Source organism: Heloderma suspectum, chromosome 5, assembly GCF_057233095.1.
Source record: "Heloderma suspectum isolate Gila_16-S chromosome 5, 16-S_ref, whole genome shotgun sequence".
NCBI lineage: Eukaryota > Metazoa > Chordata > Lepidosauria > Squamata > Helodermatidae > Heloderma > Heloderma suspectum.
The window spans coordinates 40812379-40833111 of NC_139462.1; the positions used below are offsets into that span (position 1 = coordinate 40812379).

Consider the following 20733-nt stretch of genomic DNA (forward strand, 5'->3'; position numbering starts at 1 on the left):
ATTCAGTGGGTGTTTTTACATCAGAAGATGAATATGGTTATACAGAACAAAAAGGCAGCAGTGTACTAATGTAAACTGTGAAAATACTTCTGTTTTCAACACATGCTGGGTAATGTATGATTGCATTCTGTCCTTCAATTTTCTTTGGAGACCATTTGCAATTTATAGTGTCTGTCAGTTGTGATTTGCTACTATGCTTCCTCGTTGTAGAAAAATGTGTGTGTGTTCTATTGAAGTGTAAATTCCATAGCAAATTATCATGGGAAAAAATCCAGTAATTCTCTCTGAAATTTACCTCAACATTTGTGTTATGCTACACCTGATTTGTTTCCTAATTCAACTCTCCTCCTATTGCAATCAGCGTAACATGCCTTCAAGACTGACTTCATACATTTTCTTCATATGCATGTTATATAAGTGACCTGTTGTATTGATTTATATAGTGCAATCAATGTGCATATGTTCTTTATAGCAGAACATAAGCACACACAAGAAGTACTTGTTACTTGTTACTTGTTCGTATGGTATGGTTTTCTGGTATGGTTCAGACATAACGCCAAACCATGGTTTTGCCTTCTCTGTATGAGCCTTGGGCTGTCGAGTGCTCTTATTTTTCCCTTCGCATGCAGCAATGTCTTAATTTAATTTTGGGAGCTGAGCAAATCACATAGTTGCCTGTTTTATCTGAATCCACAAACCCTGTATTTGGACAAAACTGGAATGCAAAAGTAAATTAAAAAATGATGGAAAGTAAAGATGGAGCACACGTGCATGTAACACAAAGTATGTTTTGGTGTTATGCCTAAATCCAGCCTCTGTCTTGCCATTATGGCAGCACATCTCCCCTCCTTCTGATTCTTCTGTTCAACATGACAGTGAAAGAACTAAGAACCCATTCGGTATGCAGTCAAGTTTGGAGACTAACTCTCTAATCCTAAGCATGTTTACCTGGATGTCTGTCTCATTGATTTCAAGGAAACTTACCTCTTTGTAAGTGGAGCCCCAGGTCAATGCTCCCCAAAGTGTGCATAAAAATTCAGTGCACATTGTTTTGTAAATATAAACAGCTCACTATGGGTAAGAAGCCACCAAGCATAGTCTTTACAAAACAACCATAATGTGCCGATTTGGTTGCATGAATAGATATTTATTCTGCAATTTGGTTTAACTGGATTGTGGACTGCATTGTAATTTGGCAACATTGTTCAGTCCTTTTAGACTGGTTTTGGGATGCTGAGTTAAGCCCACGGGGTGCTTCCAGTCAAGGCTTTTAAGCTGCAATCGCCCTGGTTTAAACATGGAATTTCACAGGAATTTGTACCCCTCCCATGCCTTTCTACCACTTCTTCCACATTTTTGCTTAGTAGAAAATAATGCTTTGAGGAAAAGACAGAATAGGTGCACAACGCCTTTTGATTGGTAGTGCTAAGCCCCCTCTGTCTGGAAGCACCTGAGGTTGGAACTGAAGCATTTGGGGTGCTTTAGCTATTTATCTGGATTTTAAGTGATGGTTTTGAATATGCTTTTTAATATGGTGTTCCTTGCTCCAAAGTTAAGGTGGGGTATGAATTTACAGAAACAAAGCGATGGAGTCAATGAAGTGGCAACAATAAAAACAGCCACCGCCAAGGCCAAAATAGAAAACCATCAATTAAGCACTCCAGAGCTGAAAGCTCAAAGAAGGGTAACTAGGGAATTGCGAGGTGCCTAAGATGTGACTGGAGCCAGCTTTAAAACAAATCAAGAAACTCTGTGCAAACAGCAGCCAATACCCACTGCAACACCGGGCCACATAAATCAACCCTCATCAGCACATCCAGATTATACGGTTGCCATGCAGAAAAATTCACAACAACAAGGGGCTTTGTTTTGGCAATATATTCTGCGACTGAGCCCTGAGCATCCCGGCATCTTCTATGCATGACTGTTTAGAGTAGCTCTTTTACTCATACGTTTCCTGGAATCGCCACCCCCGCTGCGGGACTAATCGTCCAGTAACATTCCCACGCTACACACATTAGTACTTCTTCCCCCATCCTTTTACCCGTGGGCGGACACATGCATAAAAGTATAGGGACGCGAGAGGAGGAGCCAGAATGTTCCCATCTGCGCATGCGCCTCTCCTTTCTGTCCCTGCCGGAGCCATGAATGAGAAAGGGGCGGGGCATGACAGGGGCATGGGGGCGGGGCATGACAGGGGCATGGGGGCGGGGCGGGGCATGACAGGGGCATGGGGGCGGTGCCCGAGACTGCATCAGACGGCAGACTCGGCCGGCACAACGTTAGGGGCCGTGAAGTAGGCGGGACGGAGCCTCCGCCGTCCTTTTCAGCGGCGCCGTAACACAGCGGCGCGGTGTGTGTCTACGCCTCCCTTCTTCACGCACGCACAAAAGGAGAGCGGTTCCGTCACGGCCGTGGCCCCGCCCTTTCTTCACCTCGCTCGCGGCCGTAGGTGCTGTTGGGCGGTGGCGGCTCGAGCCGCAGACGGGCGCCGTAGATCTCTGCGGCGGTTGGTGGCTCAACGGACGCTGGTCCAGCCCTTCCCGCGCGCGCGCTCGCGCGCGCGTGTTGGCCAACGAGTGCCTGCGCCCTCAACATGCCATGGGGAACAGCTGGGCGGCGCAGTGGTGCTGCTGGCTCTTCCCGAGGCGGCGAGCGGGACGGATCCAGCGAGGAGGAGGGTAAGCGCGGGGCGGAGACGCCGGGCCTGGCTGGCCTTGACGCTGCGTGTCGGGGTGAGGCGGAACCAAGGCTGGGTTGTCATGTGGCTAAGCGACGGAGCCTCGCGCCCCTTCTGATGTGCCCCGCGAGATGCGGCGATTAGCGAGTGGCTTAGTGCCTTTTTAAAAAGAAAAAACACGGATTGGGGACCGGAGGGGAGGGAGTTTAAACGAACGAATGGCGGAGGAGCCCGAGCACTTGAACGGAACCTCCACGTTCTGAGGCAGTCTATCTCCGACTATGAGTCGGCAGTGGGCAGGGGCGAGTGAGGGCTGCTGCCTTCGAGCCTTGCTTGCGAGTTTCTGGCTGGCGGCTGCGGGGAAGCAGGATGTGGGTTGGCTGGACCTTTGATCTGATCCAGCCGGCCGTTTAATGTGTACTGAGAATCACATGTGTGAGGCAAAAAAATCCATCATCAGAGTTATGGATGCTAAACCCTAGTATCTTTATGATCTCGCCAGAGACTTAGAGGGATCGCAGTGGAGGAGTGCTGTGGCCTTCATGACCTGCTTGTGGGCTTTCCCGTAGAATCTGATTGGTTGCTGTGGGAAACAGGATACCAGACTGGATTTACCTTCAGGCTAATCCAGCTCTTGTGTTCTTAACAAGGGACGAAGTGTCTGTATTTCCTGTTTGCTTCTCCTGTCACTCAAAAGATCACTGATTTGTTCATGGCTGAGATGACACTGTTTGAAGGGAAGCAGAGGGGGGCTAAACAAGTTCCTTCTCCTGACGTGGGTATAAGTGATATTTATTTCTGCATCTTTCCTACAGTGGATCAGAGATGCAAGAATTCAGATTCTTAAGTTCTACAGTCGCAATCTGTAATAAAGAAGAGTTGCAATTGTACATTTATACGTTTAGACTCATAGCCACCCTGAAAGCTCGTTGTTGTTGTTCAGTCGTTAAGTCATGTACGACTCTTCGTGACCCCATGGACCATAGCACGCCCGGCCTTCCTGTCCTCCGCTCTCTCCCGGAGTGTGCTCAAGTCCATATTCATTGCATCGGTGATGCTATCTAGCCATCTCATCCTCTGCCGTCCCCTTCTCCTTTTGCCTTCAGGCTTTCCCAGCATCAGGGTCTTTTCCAGGGACTTTTCTCTTCGCATTAGGTGGCCAAAATATTTGAGCTTCAGCTTCAGTATCTGTCCTTCCAATGAGCAGTCAGGGTTGATTTCCTTTAGGATTGACTGATTTGACCTCCTTGCAGTCCAGGGGACTCGTAAGAGTCTTCTCCAGCACCACAGTTCGAAAGCATCAATTCTTCGGCGCTCAGCCTTCCTTATAGTCTAGCTCTCACAGCCATACGTTACTACTGGGAAAACCATAGCTTTGATTAGACGGACCTTTGTCGGCAAGGTGATGTCTCTGCTTCTTACTATGCTTCTAGGTTTGCCATAGCTTTCCTCCCAAGGAGCAAGCGTCTTTTAATTTCATGGCTGCAGTCACCGTCTGCGGTGATCTTGGAGCCCAAGAAAATAAAATCTGTCACTGCTTCCATTTCTTCCCCTTCTATATGCCAGGAAGTGATGGGGCCAGATGCCATGATCTTCGTTTTTTTAATGTTGTGTTTCAAACCAGCTTTTGCACTCTCATCTTTCACCCTCAACAAGAGGCTCTTTAGATCCTCTTCGCTTTCTGCCGTTAGGGTGGTATCATCCGCGTATCTGATAATTCTTCCTGCAATCTTAATTCCGACCTGTGATTCATCCAGCCTGGCGCTTCTCATGCTGTACTCTGCATATAAATCAAATAAGCAGGGCGACAATATACAGCCTTACTGTACTCCTTTCCCAATTTTGAACCAATCGGTTGTTCCATTGCCCTTCCTTGGAATTGGAATGTAAACTGACCTTTTCCAGTCTTGTGGCCGCTGTTGAGTGTTCCAAATTGGTTGGCATATTGAGTGCAGCACTTTAACAGCATCATCTTTTAGGATCTTAAATAGCTCAGCTGGAATACTGTCATCTCCGCTAGCTTTGTTGTTACTAATGCTTCCTACGGCCCACTTGACTTCACTCTCTAGGATGTCTGGCTCAAGTTCAGTGACCGGACTATCATGGCTATCAGGGACATTAAGATCTTTCCTGTATAGTTCTTCTGTGAATTCTTTCCACCTCTTCTTAATCTCATCTGCTTCTGTTAGGTCCCTGCCTTCTTTGTCCTTTATCATGCCCGTCTTTGCACAAAACGTTCCCTTGAGATCTCCAATTTTCTTGAAAAGATCTCAAGTCTTTCCCTTTCTATTGTTTTCCTCGATTTCTTTGCATTGTTCATTTAAGAAGGCCTTCTTGTCTCTCCTTGCTATTCTCTGGAACTCTGCATTCAGTTGAATATATCTTCCCCTTCCTCCCTTCCTTTTCGCTTCCCTTCTTTCCTCAGCTACATGTAAAGCCTCATCAGACAGCCACTTTGCTTTTTTCTTGCATTTCTTTTTCTTTGGGATGGATTGAGTTGCTGCCTCCTGAACAATGTTACGGACCTCCGTCCATAGTTCCTCAGGCACTCTGTCTATCAGGTCTAATCCCTTAAATCTATTCCTCACCTCCACTGTATATTCATAAGGGATATGATTTAGGTCATACCTGAACGGTTTAGTGGTTTTCCCTACGTTCTTCAATTTAAGCCGAAATTTTGCAATAAGAAGCTCACGATCTGAGCCACAGTCAGCTCCAGGTCTTGTTTTTACTGACTGTATGGAGCTTCTCCATCTTTGGCTGCAAAGGACATAATCAATCTGATTTCGATATTGACCATCTGTGATGTCCATGTGTAGAGTCGCCTCTTGTGCTGTTGGAAAAGAGTGTTTGCTATGATCAGCATGTTCTCTTGGCAAAACTCTATTAGCCTTTGTCCTGCTTCATTTTGTATACCAAGGCCATGCTTGCCTGTTATCCCGGTGATTTCTTGACTTCCCACTTTAGCATTCCAATCCCCTATGATGAAGAGAACATCTTTTTTTGGTGTTAGTTCTAGAAGGTGCTGTAGGTCTTCATAGAACCGATCAACCTCAGCTTCTTCGGCATCAGTGGTTGGGGCATAGACTTGAATTACTGTGATGTTGAATGGTTTGCCTTGGATTCGTACTGAGATTATTGTGTCGTTTTTGAGATTGTACCCCAGTACTGCTTTTCCCACCCTTTTGTTGACTATGAGTGCTACTCCACTTCTAACGGATTCTTGCCCACAGTAGTAGATATAATGGTCACAGTAGTAGATATAAGGGATTGTTGCCCACAGTAGTAGATATAATGGTCACAGTAGTAGATATAATTGCCCATGCTTGTCCATTTTAGTTCGCAGATTCCCAAGATGTCGATGTTCAATCTTGCCATCATTTTTGACCACCTCCAGCTTACCTTGATTCATTGATCTTACATTCCAGGTTCCTAAACAATATTGTTCTTTACCGCATCGGACTTTCTTTTCACCACCAGACACATCCACAGCTGAGTGTCCTTTCGGCTTTGGCCCAGCCGCTTCACTCTTTCTGGTGCTACTTGGAAATTGCCTCTGCTCTTCTTCCCCAGTAGTATATTGGACACCTTCCAACCTGAGGGGCTCATCTTCCGGCGTCATATCTTTTAGCCTTGTGAGATGTTCCATGGGGTTTTCTTGGCAAGAATACTGGAGTGGGTTGCCATTTCCTTCTCCAGTGGACCACATTTTGTCAGAACTCTCTGCCATGACCTGTCCATCTTGGGTGGCCCTGCACGGCATAGCTTATGGCTTCACTGAGTTACGCAAGCCCCTTCGCCACGACAAGGCAGTGATCCATGAAGGGGCTTGTAGCAGGTAACAAAAATCAAGAAAACAGAATATGTTTCCATGCAGGGAGTAAGTTGACAGAGTAATGATGTATCTGTGGCATGTTGATTCCAATTCAACTTGTACCAAATTCCTAGGCTGCATCCAGACAGTGACAATAGCGGTAAACCAGACTAAGGTACCTAGAAGAACAGGTACCAAGTAATGCTGAGAAGGATGGGAGCTGCTATGCTACAGTTGTTGATCTGGAGCAGCTTTCCTCAACCTGATGCCCTCCAGCTGTGTTGGACTACAATTTCCATCATCCTCCAATCAGCATGGCCATTGGGAGTTGTAGTCCAACATAACTGGAGAGCAGCAGGTTGGGGAAGGATGATTTGGACTATGCCACCCATATGGATCTTACTCGTCTGTTGTCCACATGTGGGTTGCAGGGATGGGATATTTCCTGTCTGGCGGAATTGTGATCTTACATATGGGCACATGGAACTTGATCGATGCACACGTACTAAGAAGTAAGTCCCAGTGATTTTAGTGGAGATTATTTCCAAGTACATGTGAGTAGGATTGCAGCCCAGGTGTTTAAAAAAAAAAAAGTGGATGTGAAGAGTGCTTGCTTGAGGAGAAATAATAATAAACGGCTCTTAGGGCCATTTCTGATCTTTTGCTTTATGGTGGATTACTTTGAATTCCTGCAGCAGAAGGCAAGTAGAATAAATTAAAGCTCTGTAAGTTTCCAAACTCTAGTAACAACCAGGCAGTAGAAAATTTGATGAAGGCTGTAATCCTATATGCACTTAACTGGGAAGAAGTGCCATTGGACTCAGTGGGACTTCTGAGTAGACATGTAGTAGGATTGAGCTACAAAGCAGAGTTCTTTTCTTCCTTCATTGAACGATTGCTGTTTACATTGCTTACAATATATGTTCAGATGCAAAAAGACCCCCCCCCCCATTTCATTTCTGAATTGTTCCCAAGATCATAAAAGAGTTCACTCAGGGTTTGTTTGTTTGTTTCATTTATATCCATCTTTCCTCCAAGGAGCCCAAGTTGGTGTACATGATCCTCCTCCTCCTCCATTTTATCCTCACAACAAAACCTGTGAAGTAGGTTAGACTGAGAGTGACTGGCCCAAAGTCACCCAGAGAGCATTTATGGCTTGATGGGACAAGCAAAGAAAAACTCTTCATTTTCAGAAACTCAGTTGAAACAATAAAAGAAAATGGATGAAAGCTTAAATAGAATGTTTGTTTTAGCGCAGGTTGTTGGATTGAAGGTCTGTTTTGTCGCCCTATGAATATCAATTATATCAGTCCATTTTATTGCCAGTCACCTGCCCTGACAGTTGACCTAGAAATTTATTATTGTTATTAACATCAATATTAATAATAAAAAATCTCCATCTCTTATTTTTGCCATTAATGGTTTAATGTGAACAACATGACATTCGAACAGGCAGCAGCTAATCTTTATGTTCTGAATATTACTTTAGTAAGAGCACACAAAATTAAAGGACTCACAAAAACAGAATGTTATAATTAATCTTGGAAAGAAATGCTGAAAGTTGAGTTTGTGATATATGTGTGTGTGCATGAGAGAGAGAACATTGGGGCCATTAATAGCTTTCCCTGTATTTAATAGGCACTAATAAAATCTGTAGTCGTTTCGCTCAATTAACTGTCAGTCACTTCAAGGACTTTGGGATGATCTCACCAATTCACACCATCCACATTTGTTTCATCTCAAATTTTTACTTGGCTTAGGGTGCAATCTTATGCATATTTAGATAGGAAAAAAGCCCTTCAATTCCCAGCATTCCCCAGCCAATATGTGTGGCTGGGGAATGGTTGTAGGATTTCTTTTTCTGTTTAAACATACATAGGATTATGCTGTTAACATGATGCTCTGTGTAGTTTGCAGGGTAATGCTCAGTTGTGTGTGGGTTTATGGATGAATGAGAGAGTGCCAGCAGCGAACTTCTTAGGTGCCGGGGGAAACCAGATGTCTATTATATTTCCAGTCCTGCCTCTGCCAGTTACAATAAAGGCAGCTTCTTTGCACAGTGTATAAAGAATAATGTTACTGATGTGTCCTAATGGGGAAAACAGTAAAGGTGAAAAGTGTGTTCGCCTTTTATGCCAGGATGGATAGATTCTTCAGCAGTGAAGACCATATTGAAAATGTTTAGTGGGCTAGAGAACTGCAGCTAATTTGCATCAGTGTATTTTGCATATCATTGCTAAATTGTGGAATGGTGGGCATTCTGCAATATTCTTATTAGTCTGAACTGTAAAATACTTGGGTTCACCCTTAAGAATCTGGAAACGTAAAGCTATAAAACAATGAACTTGGGCTTTTTAAAACTGTTTTTGATCAGTTTTTTACTTGGAACATATATCTCTTATCAACCCTGTTCTGCCTGCAGATATCCGAGCAATATACAATCAGATTATTCATACATACATTTGTACAACTAGCTTGTACACAGTATACCGTACACAAGCCTTCCCCAACCAGGCGCCCTCCATATGTGTTGGACTACACTTCCCATCATCCCCAACCAGTATACTAAATGAACATGTTGGATGGGGTGATGGGAAGTGTAGTCCAACACATATGGAGGGCGTCTGGCTGGGGAAGGCTTCTTTACACTTCCATGCCTGTTGTAAAGATCTCCAAATCCACTATTGTCCTAGTGTGTTGGGGTTCACCCAAACTTTTTAAAATGGAGTTGATATTTATTTTATGAATTGCTACAATAACTAAAGAAGGAACATAAGAGCCCTGCTGAATCGAACCAAAAGCCTATCTAGTCCAGGTTGTATTCACACAGTGACCCACCAGCTGCCTGTGGGAAGCTCACAAGTAGGACAGGAGCACAATAACACCCTCCTGCTCATGCTTCCCAACAACTGAAATGCAGAGGTGGACTGATACCGGAGGTCCCTCTGATACTGGAGGTAGTAGTGATTGATGGCCTTATCCTTCATGAATTTGTCATAAGCGATTTTTTATATTTCAAAAATTGAATTATGTTCTAGAAATTCTGCTTAAATTGTTTGTTGTAAAAGATCCATTGTCTGCGTGCTGCAGGCATAATTAGAAACTAGGTCAGGTCTAATTTCAGTGGCCTCATTGTCAGCTTTCACTTTATTCCTAGAGAGATGACAACATAATTCTTAAAAAGCCTCTGGGAATATAATTAGAGCTCTGGGCTTACTTTTGTCATCCTGTCAGGAGAATAACTAAAGCCAGCACACTCTGTCACTTGTGTTTTATAAAGCAATATGTTTATTATGCCTAAACAGTTAAAATGCTTAACTTGTACAAGTTCTTAGCATTCCAAATGTTATTTTACAGGTTATTTATGCTTCCAGATGACAGTTAAGGATTTGCATATGATAAGACTGACCAGTATATTTTTGAATTCATTGGTTTAGCTCCAGAGTGTCCTTTCTGTGAACTGAAGGGCCTAAGGTCTAGTAGAGACTCCCACTGGAGGAAGAGTGGGATCCGTTTTTGCCAATTTCAACATAGCCTCCCTGTGCCTCCTCCCACAGTATTGCAGAGGGTCCCCCAACCCTCCAGAGCAGCTTTTCAGACAAGTGCAGGAGGAAATGACAAAAGATGCTTCTCCCCCCCCCTGCCCCTTCCTGCAATGGAATTGTCCCATGAGGAGAGCTTTGCTCTGCTCTGCTCTCAAACTCTGATTCCAACCCATTATATATTTGATGTAAGCTGCCACATACCCCATAAGTTGCAGAAAGACAACTCTCATTGTCTGTCATATTGTGCCTAAATTGATAGGTGAGTATATCAGTGTAGTGAATCTACCTGAATTCAACACTTGTACCAGTCAGTCCCTTCTTTACAGGGTGAATGCCACACTCCTCATTGCCTGGAGAACGTGGCATTGGACTCTTTTTAAAAGGAGGAGTGGGGGACAGCATTTTTTTTTAAAGAAACATTTGTTTTCTTTCTCTGTATCTCTCTTGTTCTCATTGATTTCAGTATAAGGATGGGGTTATGCAAATTATTCTTCATAGATTTTTTTAATATGTAATTGTCCCTTTTTGTGAAGTAGTTCAGTCCTACCTGGGAGAAAGATGGACCAGCTCGTCATATAGTTATCCTAATAGCTTTGTGCTTCTTGCTTCACCTAACCCTGCACCTGCCTGTTCTGCAGAAAGAAATAAGCGCTGCAGAAAGCGTTCTGATAGGGGGCAGAGCCAAGTGGATCTTCTTCATTTGCCAAATGTAGGATGTTCCCTCTGGAGTGGACGTTTCACTACAGCCTTTATACTGCTGTAGCGTCTTTTGTATCTGCCTCATTATCCTTCTAAGACCTAATGCCAGAACTAGTGATTCTCATGAATCTTGACACTTTATTTGGGAATTATGATTTCATGCTCTTCTATGTTGCATATGTATTAAAATGAGAGGACCAATTTTATATCTCAAGGGCACCTGTATCTTTACTAGCTGTGTGGAAGAGGGAATTATGTTATGTGCAGCTTCTCATGACAGTATTTAAAGAGATCTGAAGAGAAACATCGATCAAAATTCCCTCATAGACAACTATTAAAGCTACATGGGCCTTCATGTTGAAAGGTTGTGATGGGAAAACTGTTCTAAGAATTAATTGAATTAATTGTGGTAATATTGGTGTATTTTCTAGATCAAAGTACTTTAGGACATGCTCAACAGGAGAACACTTCACTATAGAGGTGAGTAAAGGCTTTCAATTCCAAAGCTTACTATCACTCACACTTTGGAACTAATAGGAGAAGAATCATCAGTCTCACATTTGCTGGCTGAAACATGCAAAAGACTTGGGATGCAATCCTATGCATATTTAGACAGAAAGGAAGTCCTATAACTCCCAGGATTCCCCAGCCAGCCATCTTGGCTGGGGGATGCTAGGAGCTATAGGATTGTTTTCTGTCTAAACATGAATAGGATTGCACCCTTACTGATACATGATGTAAACCCACTGAAATCAATGGGACTTAAGTTAATCATGACTACAGACCAGTCAGTCTGACATCAATCCCTGGGAAAATTCTGGAGCGGATCATAAAGCAATCCATCTGGAAGCACCTTGACAACAATGCCGTGATTACTCGAAGCCAACATGGATTTGTCAAAAACAAGTCCTGCCAGACAAATCTGATCTCATTTTTTGATCAAGTCACCTCCCTTGTAGACCGTGGGAATGCTGTAGACATCATATACCTCGACTTCAGCAAAGCTTTCGACAAAGTGCCCCATGATATCCTGATGAGCAAACTAGCTCGAAGTGGGCTAGATGAAACAACGATCTGGTGGATCCACAGTTGGCTACAGAATCGGACTCAAAGAGTGCTTATCAATGGGACCTTCTCAAGCTGGGGAGAGGTAACGAGTGGGGTACCGCAGGGCTCAGTCCTGGGCCCAGTGCTCTTCAATATTTTTATTAATGACTTGGAGGAGGAGGTGCAGGGAATGCTGATCAAATTTGCAGATGACACAAAATTGGGAGGGATAGCTAATACTTTGGAAGACAGAAACAAAATTCAAAGTGATCTGGATAGACTGGAGTGCTGGGCAGAAAACAACAGAATGGCATTTAATAGGGACAAATGCCAAGTTCTGCACCTAGGAAAAAGAAACCAAATGCACAGTTACAAGATGGGGGATACGTGGCTCAACCACACTACGAGCGAGAAGGATCTTGGAATTGTCGTCGATCACAAGCTGAATATGAGCCAACAATGTGATGTGGCTGCAAAAAAGGCAAATGCTATTTTGGGCTGCATTCATAGAAGCATCGCTTCCAAATCCCGGGAAGTACTAGTTCCCCTCTACTCAGCACTGGTTAGGCCTCATCTGGAGTACTGTGTCCAGTTCTGGGCACCACACTTTAAGAAGGATGCAGACAAGCTGGAGAGGGTTCAAAGGAGGGCAACAAAGATGATCAGGGGACTGGAAACAAAGCCCTATGAAGAGAGACTGAAAGAACTGGGCATGTTTAGCCTTGAGAAGAGAAGACTGAGGGGAGATATGATAGCACTCTTCAAGTACTTGAAAGGTTGTCACAGAGAAGAAGGCCAGGATCTCTTCTTGATCATCCCAGAGTGCAGGACACGGAATAATGGGCTCAAGTTACAGGAAGCCAGATTCCGACTGAACATCAGGAAAAACTTCCTGAGTGTCAGAGCAATACGGCAATGGAACCAATTACCTGGGGAGGTGGTGGGCTCTCCCACACTGGAGGCCTTCAAGACGAGGCTGGACAGCCATTTGTCAGGGATGCTCTGACTTGGATTCCTGCATTGAGCAGGGGGTTGGACTCGATGGCCTTGTAGGCCCCTTCCAACCCTACTATTCTATGATTCTATGATTCTATCCCGTCTCTGATTCCACTGGGTTTAGTCTAAGTATAGCTAAGTCTGGCTTTAGCCCAATATCTTTAAAGCACTATTACTGGGGACTTTTCATACCCATGACTATGACTGCTTTTGCAGTAGGAAAAATATGAACTTGGTAACATAACAAATATAACTATGAGCTAGATGTGTGTTCGTAGGATTTATGTTTTTAAGCTTTGCCATGTACAACACCTATTTTATCTTGAGCTTGCATAGGTACTTGAGCAAGACCAAGAACTTATGAGATAGTACATATGACTAAATACATGTTAGTTTGGAACTGTAATTCTTAGTTTAATTGAAATATTATTGTATCTATTTGCAGTTTGAGAATCTAGTGGAAAGTGATGAGGTAAGTATTTTCCTGATGATTAAAAGTCAGTAGAAACTAGATCATGAGCTCCTAAAGCAGATAAGAAACAAGGATAGTCCAAAATGGTAGTGAACTGGGAACATAAGGAAACAGGTTTGTATGGCTTCTTTAAATAAGGAGAGTATTCCCCCATCCTACCCAAACTTCTGTTCTGTAGTGGTGTTTAAGACAAACAGACAATTTTCTGTTCTTGAATCATTTTTGCTTTGTGTCATCAAAATCCTGTCCTCTTTAGATGAGAAGCTACAAGATATTTTAGTTTTAGTTGTAAGTCAACACATAGGAGAGCTGGTGTAGCATAGCTGCTGTGAACTACAAATCGGGAAGTCCCTAGTTGTTGTAAGGATTATTACTAGACAGTGTATGTGAAATGCTTTGAAAATTTGAAAGTGCTATGTAAATGTTAGCTGAGAGACTCATTCCATTGGGCTTCTTCCTGTCATCTAACAGCAGCCATTCTCCCTGGCCATAGCAGAGGGAGGGAAGGGACTGTAGGACCATTCCATCAGCTCAGTAGCTCCACTTGGTTTGTTCTCTCCAACAACTGTTTTCATTCAAGCTGGTCCTTATAAAAACTTTATAACTTTTGGTACTGGTGCCTCAGTTTATTTACCCATTAATTTTCCTTTTATCTTGAGTTAGATTGTAAGCTTGTGAGCCTTTTTTGTTGTTGATCTTACACAAGACACTCAAGGAGGCTTTTTGGCTGGAGAGTGGGGTAAAATGTTTTACAGTAATATTTAACAATATTTATTTATCACATTGTAGCCTAGAGCCATGCGTTTCCATTCTGCTGCTAAGCTATATATGTTTTTGTAGAAAAGGAAAATGACTGATGCTGTAGGCCATGTTATAGCTGAGAATTGAACCAGATATAATAGCAGCAGACCCATTTATTTATATATAACTGGGGTGACCTAAGTTTGAAGTGAACGGTAGATCTCCAATTTGTGGATGAAAAAAGGCATGTGAATGAGGCGAAGTGACCACACCATGTATAGCTTCTCCTTTCAAGCATTTTTGTTCCAGCTGGTTTCACTTTTGGTATTGGAGTTCAGTTGAGGGGGGGGAAATGCCTGGCGGAAACAACTGTAGGGATGCAAGCTACAAGAACGAAGAGGATTTATCTTGACACACGTCGCTTTTTGCTCTAAAAATCAAGGGTCCATACCCCTTGTTTTATATGTGATTTGGGCAGACTGGGCTTAAACAGAGAGATGTTGCTGGTGCATCTAGTTTGGCCCTAAGTCAAAGGAATACTTATGAGGCTTAACAAATAACTGGGAAAGCATACGAATGACAGCAGTAGTTGGCAAGACAACTTCACAAACTGATATCCCCATAAAGGAGAGTTGATAATTGCTTTGAGATCCATATTTCCTAGGATTGTTGCTGAGCAGGGCTGTTTACAAAGACAGCTGTGTTCATGATGTGTCAGCCTGCTCTTTTGCACCAAGGTGTCATTGATGGATTTATAGATTTTTGAATGAAATATATTCACAAGTCTTTTTCATCCATACATTTTTGTTGATACATTTAACACTGATTTGATTTGTTAAAAGGGGTTGGGTGTTTTGTTGTTGTTGTTAAATTAGATTTGTTTTGAATATAATTTGATAATAACATTGTTATAACTTACTTCAACAAAGCATATAATATTTTAACAGGGTGAAAGTCCAGGAAGCAGCCAAAGGTAAGATATTATAGTTATAAAGTGTTCCATCCCTTCCCCTTCTCCCCATGCTTCTTACTTCATCCTTTTTATAAGTAATTCTCGTGAAAGAAGACTTGTTGCTGCAGTGGATAAAAATAAGCAGATCCCTGCTCACAGTCTAAATAAAAACATGCAAAAAATGAAAAGGGGGTGTTGAAAAGAAATAATGTACAGTATGCTTTTTAAAATATTGGACACGTTTTACTTATGTGTCACTACAGAAGCATGTTATCTACATTTCAGCTTTTTCTTTTTTTTAGTTCCAGCTTCCCTCTTCCATTTTTGGCAGAACTTATAACTAAATACAACAGAGCTTTTAGGTGTGGGCTTGGATTCGGGCCTTACTCCCATGTCTTCATCAAACAGCTGGTGGGATTTTAACTTTTTTGAAAGGGCTGTACCTGCCCCGGCCCCTGCTGTTGGCCCAGAAAGGGGAACTGCATGCACAAGACTTGTTTCTGCACTTGGTTCCTCATCCATCTGAGGTTTGCATGTGGAAGCCTGCATTCATATATATGGGGCTCAATCCAGTCCTTGCATAAGTTGAAGTCCACTTGCGCAACAATACTTCCCTGTCCTCTTCCCCCTGTGGTCCTCTGTGCACACTCCAAATCTTCTCTGGAAATTCCTCAGCCCTTTGCAGTAGATTGGGTAGGGGGTGGCTGCCATAAGAAAGACAAAATCTGTTCTGCCAACCTTTTCCTTCTACTGGCAGAACAGCATCATTGGATACAACCCATAGTGCCCTGAGATGGATCAGACTGATAAATGTGCCACCTCTTTCCTCTACCTTTTCTTCAGACCTTTGACTGAAGAAGAACTTGCTGATCTAAGAGAAAGGCACTACAATTCCATTGCTGAAAAACAAAGAACGTTAGATGATAAACTTCAGACAGAGGTAAGCATAGTAACTGCTCGTGGAAGCACATTTATATACATAAATAATGGTCTCAATAACTAGCTGACAAAGATGGAAGCTTGGTGTGGTGAGTGAAGCAGCTAGTGTGAATATCTTTAACAACAAAGTTGACAGGACAGGGTGTGAAGGAGGAAAAATAAGAAACTGTGGTAGTTAAGGCAGTGAGAACCTTAACTGGAGCTCTAGTGGAAACACAGAGAAATGCTGTGGAGAAAAAAGGTAATATAAAAGCAGCCATTTGTGGGTAGCTTTGAATGTTACAAGGAAGTGCCAACATAGGGTGAACAAGTACTTTTTCATGCGTTTTCCATACTTCTGATGTAGGCCTAGTTCAAACAATCATTCCAGATGTCATAAAACATGGTTTATGAAGTTAAGAACAAGCTTTCCTCGCCCTCCCCTTACACACCGCTTCAGTGCTCCATTTCTTCTTTGTATTACATCTGAACCTGGGAACTCTGGCTTAATGTCTTAAGGCAAGATAAGCCATTTTGACCCAGAGGTCCCCAGTTCAGATGTAACGAGGAACTCTGGCTAAATACAAACCAGAAAGAGAGGGGTGCTTGGCTCAGATGCTCATTCCCTGCATCATAAGCCATGGTTTATGAAGCCTGGAATGATTGTCTGAACTGGGTTAGTACATCCAAAGTGCCAACTCTTTAATTTTCCCTGTGGAGATGCATGAGATGGCTTTCTTGGTTGTGGCACCCTGCTTCTGGAACCCCATTTTTGGAACTCTCTCTTCAGGGAGGCATGCCTGGTGTCTGCCTTTTTTAGGCACCAGGCAAAGACCTTGTTTATTTTCCCAAGCTTTGATATATTTTAAAAATGTCTGCTGTTTACTATTTTTAGCACTGCCTCTTAGCGGTGGTAGCTATTTTATTGATTATTGCAGTTTTATTATGTATGATGGATTCATGTAAAATGTCTTGGAAATATTTAGTTGAGGGGTGGTATAGAATTTTTTTTAATAAATGAAGGAGCGTGAAGCAGAAACGCATCTCAGCATGGAGTGAGCAGGTGCATAAGTATTCATTTGGACATCCCAATGGAAGCATGGAAAGAAGATATGCAAGTCACTTGCATATCCTTTGTTGGTAAAAGCCAACAAAGGCTATTTGGCTTGGGAACGAAATTTCATGACAAACCTGAGTCTTCAATCCTACCTTAATGTTAGGGGCAGGGAAGAGAGGAGAGAAGTTCTGTTTTGATAGTGAAGTGCTGTATCGTACATTATATTTTTATATGTGCAAAAACATATATGCACCCATAAAACTGTATCGTGCAACAAATGTGCTTCCAGCAATGCCTGTCTTGCAGACATATATGCCAGGTAGCTCAGATTGACAACAGTTCCCTGCTATGTGTACAGACAGTTGTAAATGTACATCTATGAAGCAGCACTCAAAACACACACAAGTATCAAGAAATCTGCCCAAGTTAGCAACTTCCATGGTAAATAACATGGTTTGTGTTGATTCCATGCTGTATAAAAGCACTTGCCATTTTCAAACAGCATTTGCTCCGGGTTTGAGTAAGGAAGTACCCAGTCTCCTTCAGGGACTGATGTATTCAGGAAGCATGAAAGAGGCCCCTATTGATGTTTTGTTTTTATAGTAGGAGTGAGTTCTGTCTTATGTTTAATTATGAGTTATGTTTACAAATGCTCAAAGTTCATTTTCAGTCTTCTCCCTAATCTTGCATATATTAATGCCGTTAGGTTAAAATGGTTTAAATGACCATCTTGAATAAAAGTGTACAACAGAGATCTGTATGTGACCACTGAAATACATTTATGAGCTACAACTAGAATTGCTTTTCAAGGAATACTTATTTATCAAGGTAATATGCATAATTTCATTAAAATTGATGTTAGAAGATAGTATGAAAAGACTTCCCTGGTTTTAAAAACAATCTTATTGGTAAATTTTGTTTCATATTTTTTATGAATAACTTTTCCTTTATATTTAGTGCACTTATTTTCATAGGAGAGATAGCTAGGTTCTCTTTTGTTAACCCTTATTATTTTGTTCATATACAGTTAGCCATACAAGAGGAGAAGTTGAGAATAGAAGAGGAGACTTTATATGCTGCGCAGCGTGAAGCAGCCAGGGCAGCAAAGCAGAGAAAGCTCTTGGAGGTGAGGGGAGAAGACCCCAAAATATATGTATCAGAGCCTCTTTTATGTATCTTGCTCTTAGTTTAATATGCTTTCTTAAACAGAACATTCAAGGTGAAGCTTTGTTGGTAGTAGTTTCTGTTTTCTTGTAAGCTGAGTATTAAGTATTTTATACAGGACATCTATATACATATTGAAAGGTTTTGTACTGTTGAACTTCAGGTGAGTGGATAATGTTTGGACAGTTATTTAGAATGTTCTTGAGATGATAATTGCATACTTCTGTTGCAGAAGAGTGTAGGATTTATCCTTTAGTTATCTTTCTACTCATGAACGTAAGGTGAATTTTTTAAATATTCTGAATCAGAACTGTCAGTGTGAACATAGTACTGTGTCTGAGCATAGTAGAAAGTATAGATTGGGAGCAAGGAGATTATATGGCAAAATCTAGGATAAGGAGCTTGTAAAGCGAGTGAAGGAGATGCAACATGATCCTATACTGAAACTGAGTGTGGCATAGTGGTTAGTGTCGTCCTAGGATTAGAGAAGCTCGGGTTCAAATCATCACTCAACCATGAAGTTCACTGATGAGTCACCAAGATCGCCATAGAATCATAGAATAGTAGGGTTGGAAAGGGCCTACAAGGCCATTGAGTCCAACCCCCTGCTCAATGCAGGAATCCAAGTCAGAGCAGCCCTGACAGATGGCTGTCCAGCCTCGTCTTGAATGCCTTCCAGTGTGGGAGAGCCCACCACCTCCCTAGGGAATTGGTTCCATTGTCGTATTGCTCTAACAGTCAGGAAGTTTTTCCTGATGTTCAGCCGGAATCTGGCTTCCTGTAACTTGAGCCCATTATTCCATGTCATGCACTCTGGGATGATCAAGAAGAGATCCTGGCCTTCCTCTCTGGGACAACCTTTCAAGTACTTGAAGAGCGCTGTCATATCTCCCCTCAGTCTTCTCTTCTCAAGGCTAAACATGCCCAGTTCTTTCAGTCTCTCCTCATAGGACTTTGTTTCCAGTCCCCTGATCATCTTTGTTGCCCTCCTCTGAACCCTCTCCAGGTTGTCTGCATCCTTCTTAAAGTGTGGTGCCCAGAACTGGACACAGTACTCCAGATGAGGCCTAACCAGTGCTGAGTAGAGGGGAACTAGTACTTCCCGGGATTTGGAAGCAATGCTTCTATGAATGCAGCCCAAAATAGCATTTGCCTTTTTTGCAGCCACATCACATTGTTGGCTCATATTCAGCTTGTGATCTACAACAATTCCAAGATCCTTCTCGCTTGTAGTGTTGTTGAGCCACGTATCCCCCATCTTGTAACTGTGCATTTGGTTTCTTTTTCCTAGGTGCAGAACTTGGCATGTATCCCTATTAAATTCCATTCTGTTGTTTTCTGCCCAGCGCTCCAGCCTATCCAGATCACTTTGAATTTTGTTTCTGTCTTCCAAAGTATTAGCTGTCCCGCCCAGTTTTGTGTCATCTGCAGATTTGATCAGCATTCCCTGCACCTTCTCCTCCAGGTCATTAATATAAATGTTGAAGAGCACTGGGCCCAGGACTGAGCCCTGCAGTACCCTGCTCGTTACCATTCCCCAGTTTGAGAAGGTCCCATTGATAAGCACTCTTTGAGTCCGATTCTGTAGCCAACTGTGGATCCACCAGATCGTTGTTTCATCTAGCCCACTTTGAGCTAGTTTGCTCATCAGGATATCATAGGGCACTTTGTCGAAAGCTTTGCTGAAGTTGAGGTATATTATGTCTACAGCATTCCCACAGTCCACAAGGGAGGTTACTTGATCAAAAAATGAGATCAGATTTGTCTGGCAGGATATGTTCTTGACAAATCCATGTTGGCTTCGAGTAATCACGGCATTGTTGTCAAGGTGCTTCCAGATGGATCGCTTTATCATCTGCTCCAGAATTTTCCCAGGGATTGATGTCAGACTGACTGGTCTGTAGTTCCCAGGTTCCTCCTTTTTACGCTTTTTGAAAATAGGGACAACATTAGCCCTCCTCCAGTCATCTGGAACTTCACCCGTCCTCCATGATTTTCTTAAAGAGAATAGACAGTGGTTCTGAGAGTTCTTCTGCCAGTTCCTTTATTACTCTAGGGTGCAGTTCATCTAGCCCTGGAGATTTGAACTCATCCAAAGTAATTAGGTGTTCCTTGACCATATGCCTATCGATCTCAAGCTGCAATCCTGCCCCTTCGGCCTGTACTTTGCCTTTGGCAGGAGGGGGGGGGGTGTCATAGACCCTCTTTTGAGAGAAGACTGAGCCAAAGTAGGAAATTGCACCTCTGCCTTTTCTTTGTCATCTGTTATCATTTTGCCATCCTTATTTATTAGATGAACCACCATTTATTTCCTCTGCCTTTTACTATGCACGTAGCTGAAGAAAGCCTTTTTGTTGCTTTTAGCATCCCTCGCTAACCTCAGCTCGTTCTCACCATCTCTCAGCAGAACTTGCCTCACAGTGTTGTGAGGGTAAAATGGGGTGGGAGAAGAACTCTGTATGCTTCACTGAGTTCCTTGGCAGAAGGGCAGGGTAATAACTTGTAGGTAGGTATCAGTGACAAGGCGTTCCATTGATAATTTTTAAATGTCTTGTGACTAGATTCCTTCCCCATTCTCTTCTAGCTTTATTTTACTCCCCCCCTTTTTTCTTTTTCTTTTTAGCTCCTCCCCTAGCAGCCTTGACCCA

At 42.7% G+C, this 20733-nt stretch overlaps 1 protein-coding gene across 1 annotated transcript in view; it reads left to right on the top strand.

Annotated features, from left to right (window-relative positions):
* Nucleotides 1-2203: 2203 nt before the first annotated feature.
* The window catches only part of AP1AR (adaptor related protein complex 1 associated regulatory protein), a 30152-nt gene continuing 11622 nt past the window's right edge, over nucleotides 2204-20733 (top strand). The window contains exons 1-6 of the mRNA XM_084855875.1: nucleotides 2204-2681; nucleotides 11170-11218; nucleotides 13227-13253; nucleotides 14942-14967; nucleotides 15790-15886; nucleotides 17949-18047. Coding sequence (XP_084712001.1) covers nucleotides 2602-2681; nucleotides 11170-11218; nucleotides 13227-13253; nucleotides 14942-14967; nucleotides 15790-15886; nucleotides 17949-18047 — 378 coding nt within the window. The 5' untranslated portion in view covers nucleotides 2204-2601. The remainder of the gene's footprint in view (nucleotides 2682-11169; nucleotides 11219-13226; nucleotides 13254-14941; nucleotides 14968-15789; nucleotides 15887-17948; nucleotides 18048-20733) is intronic.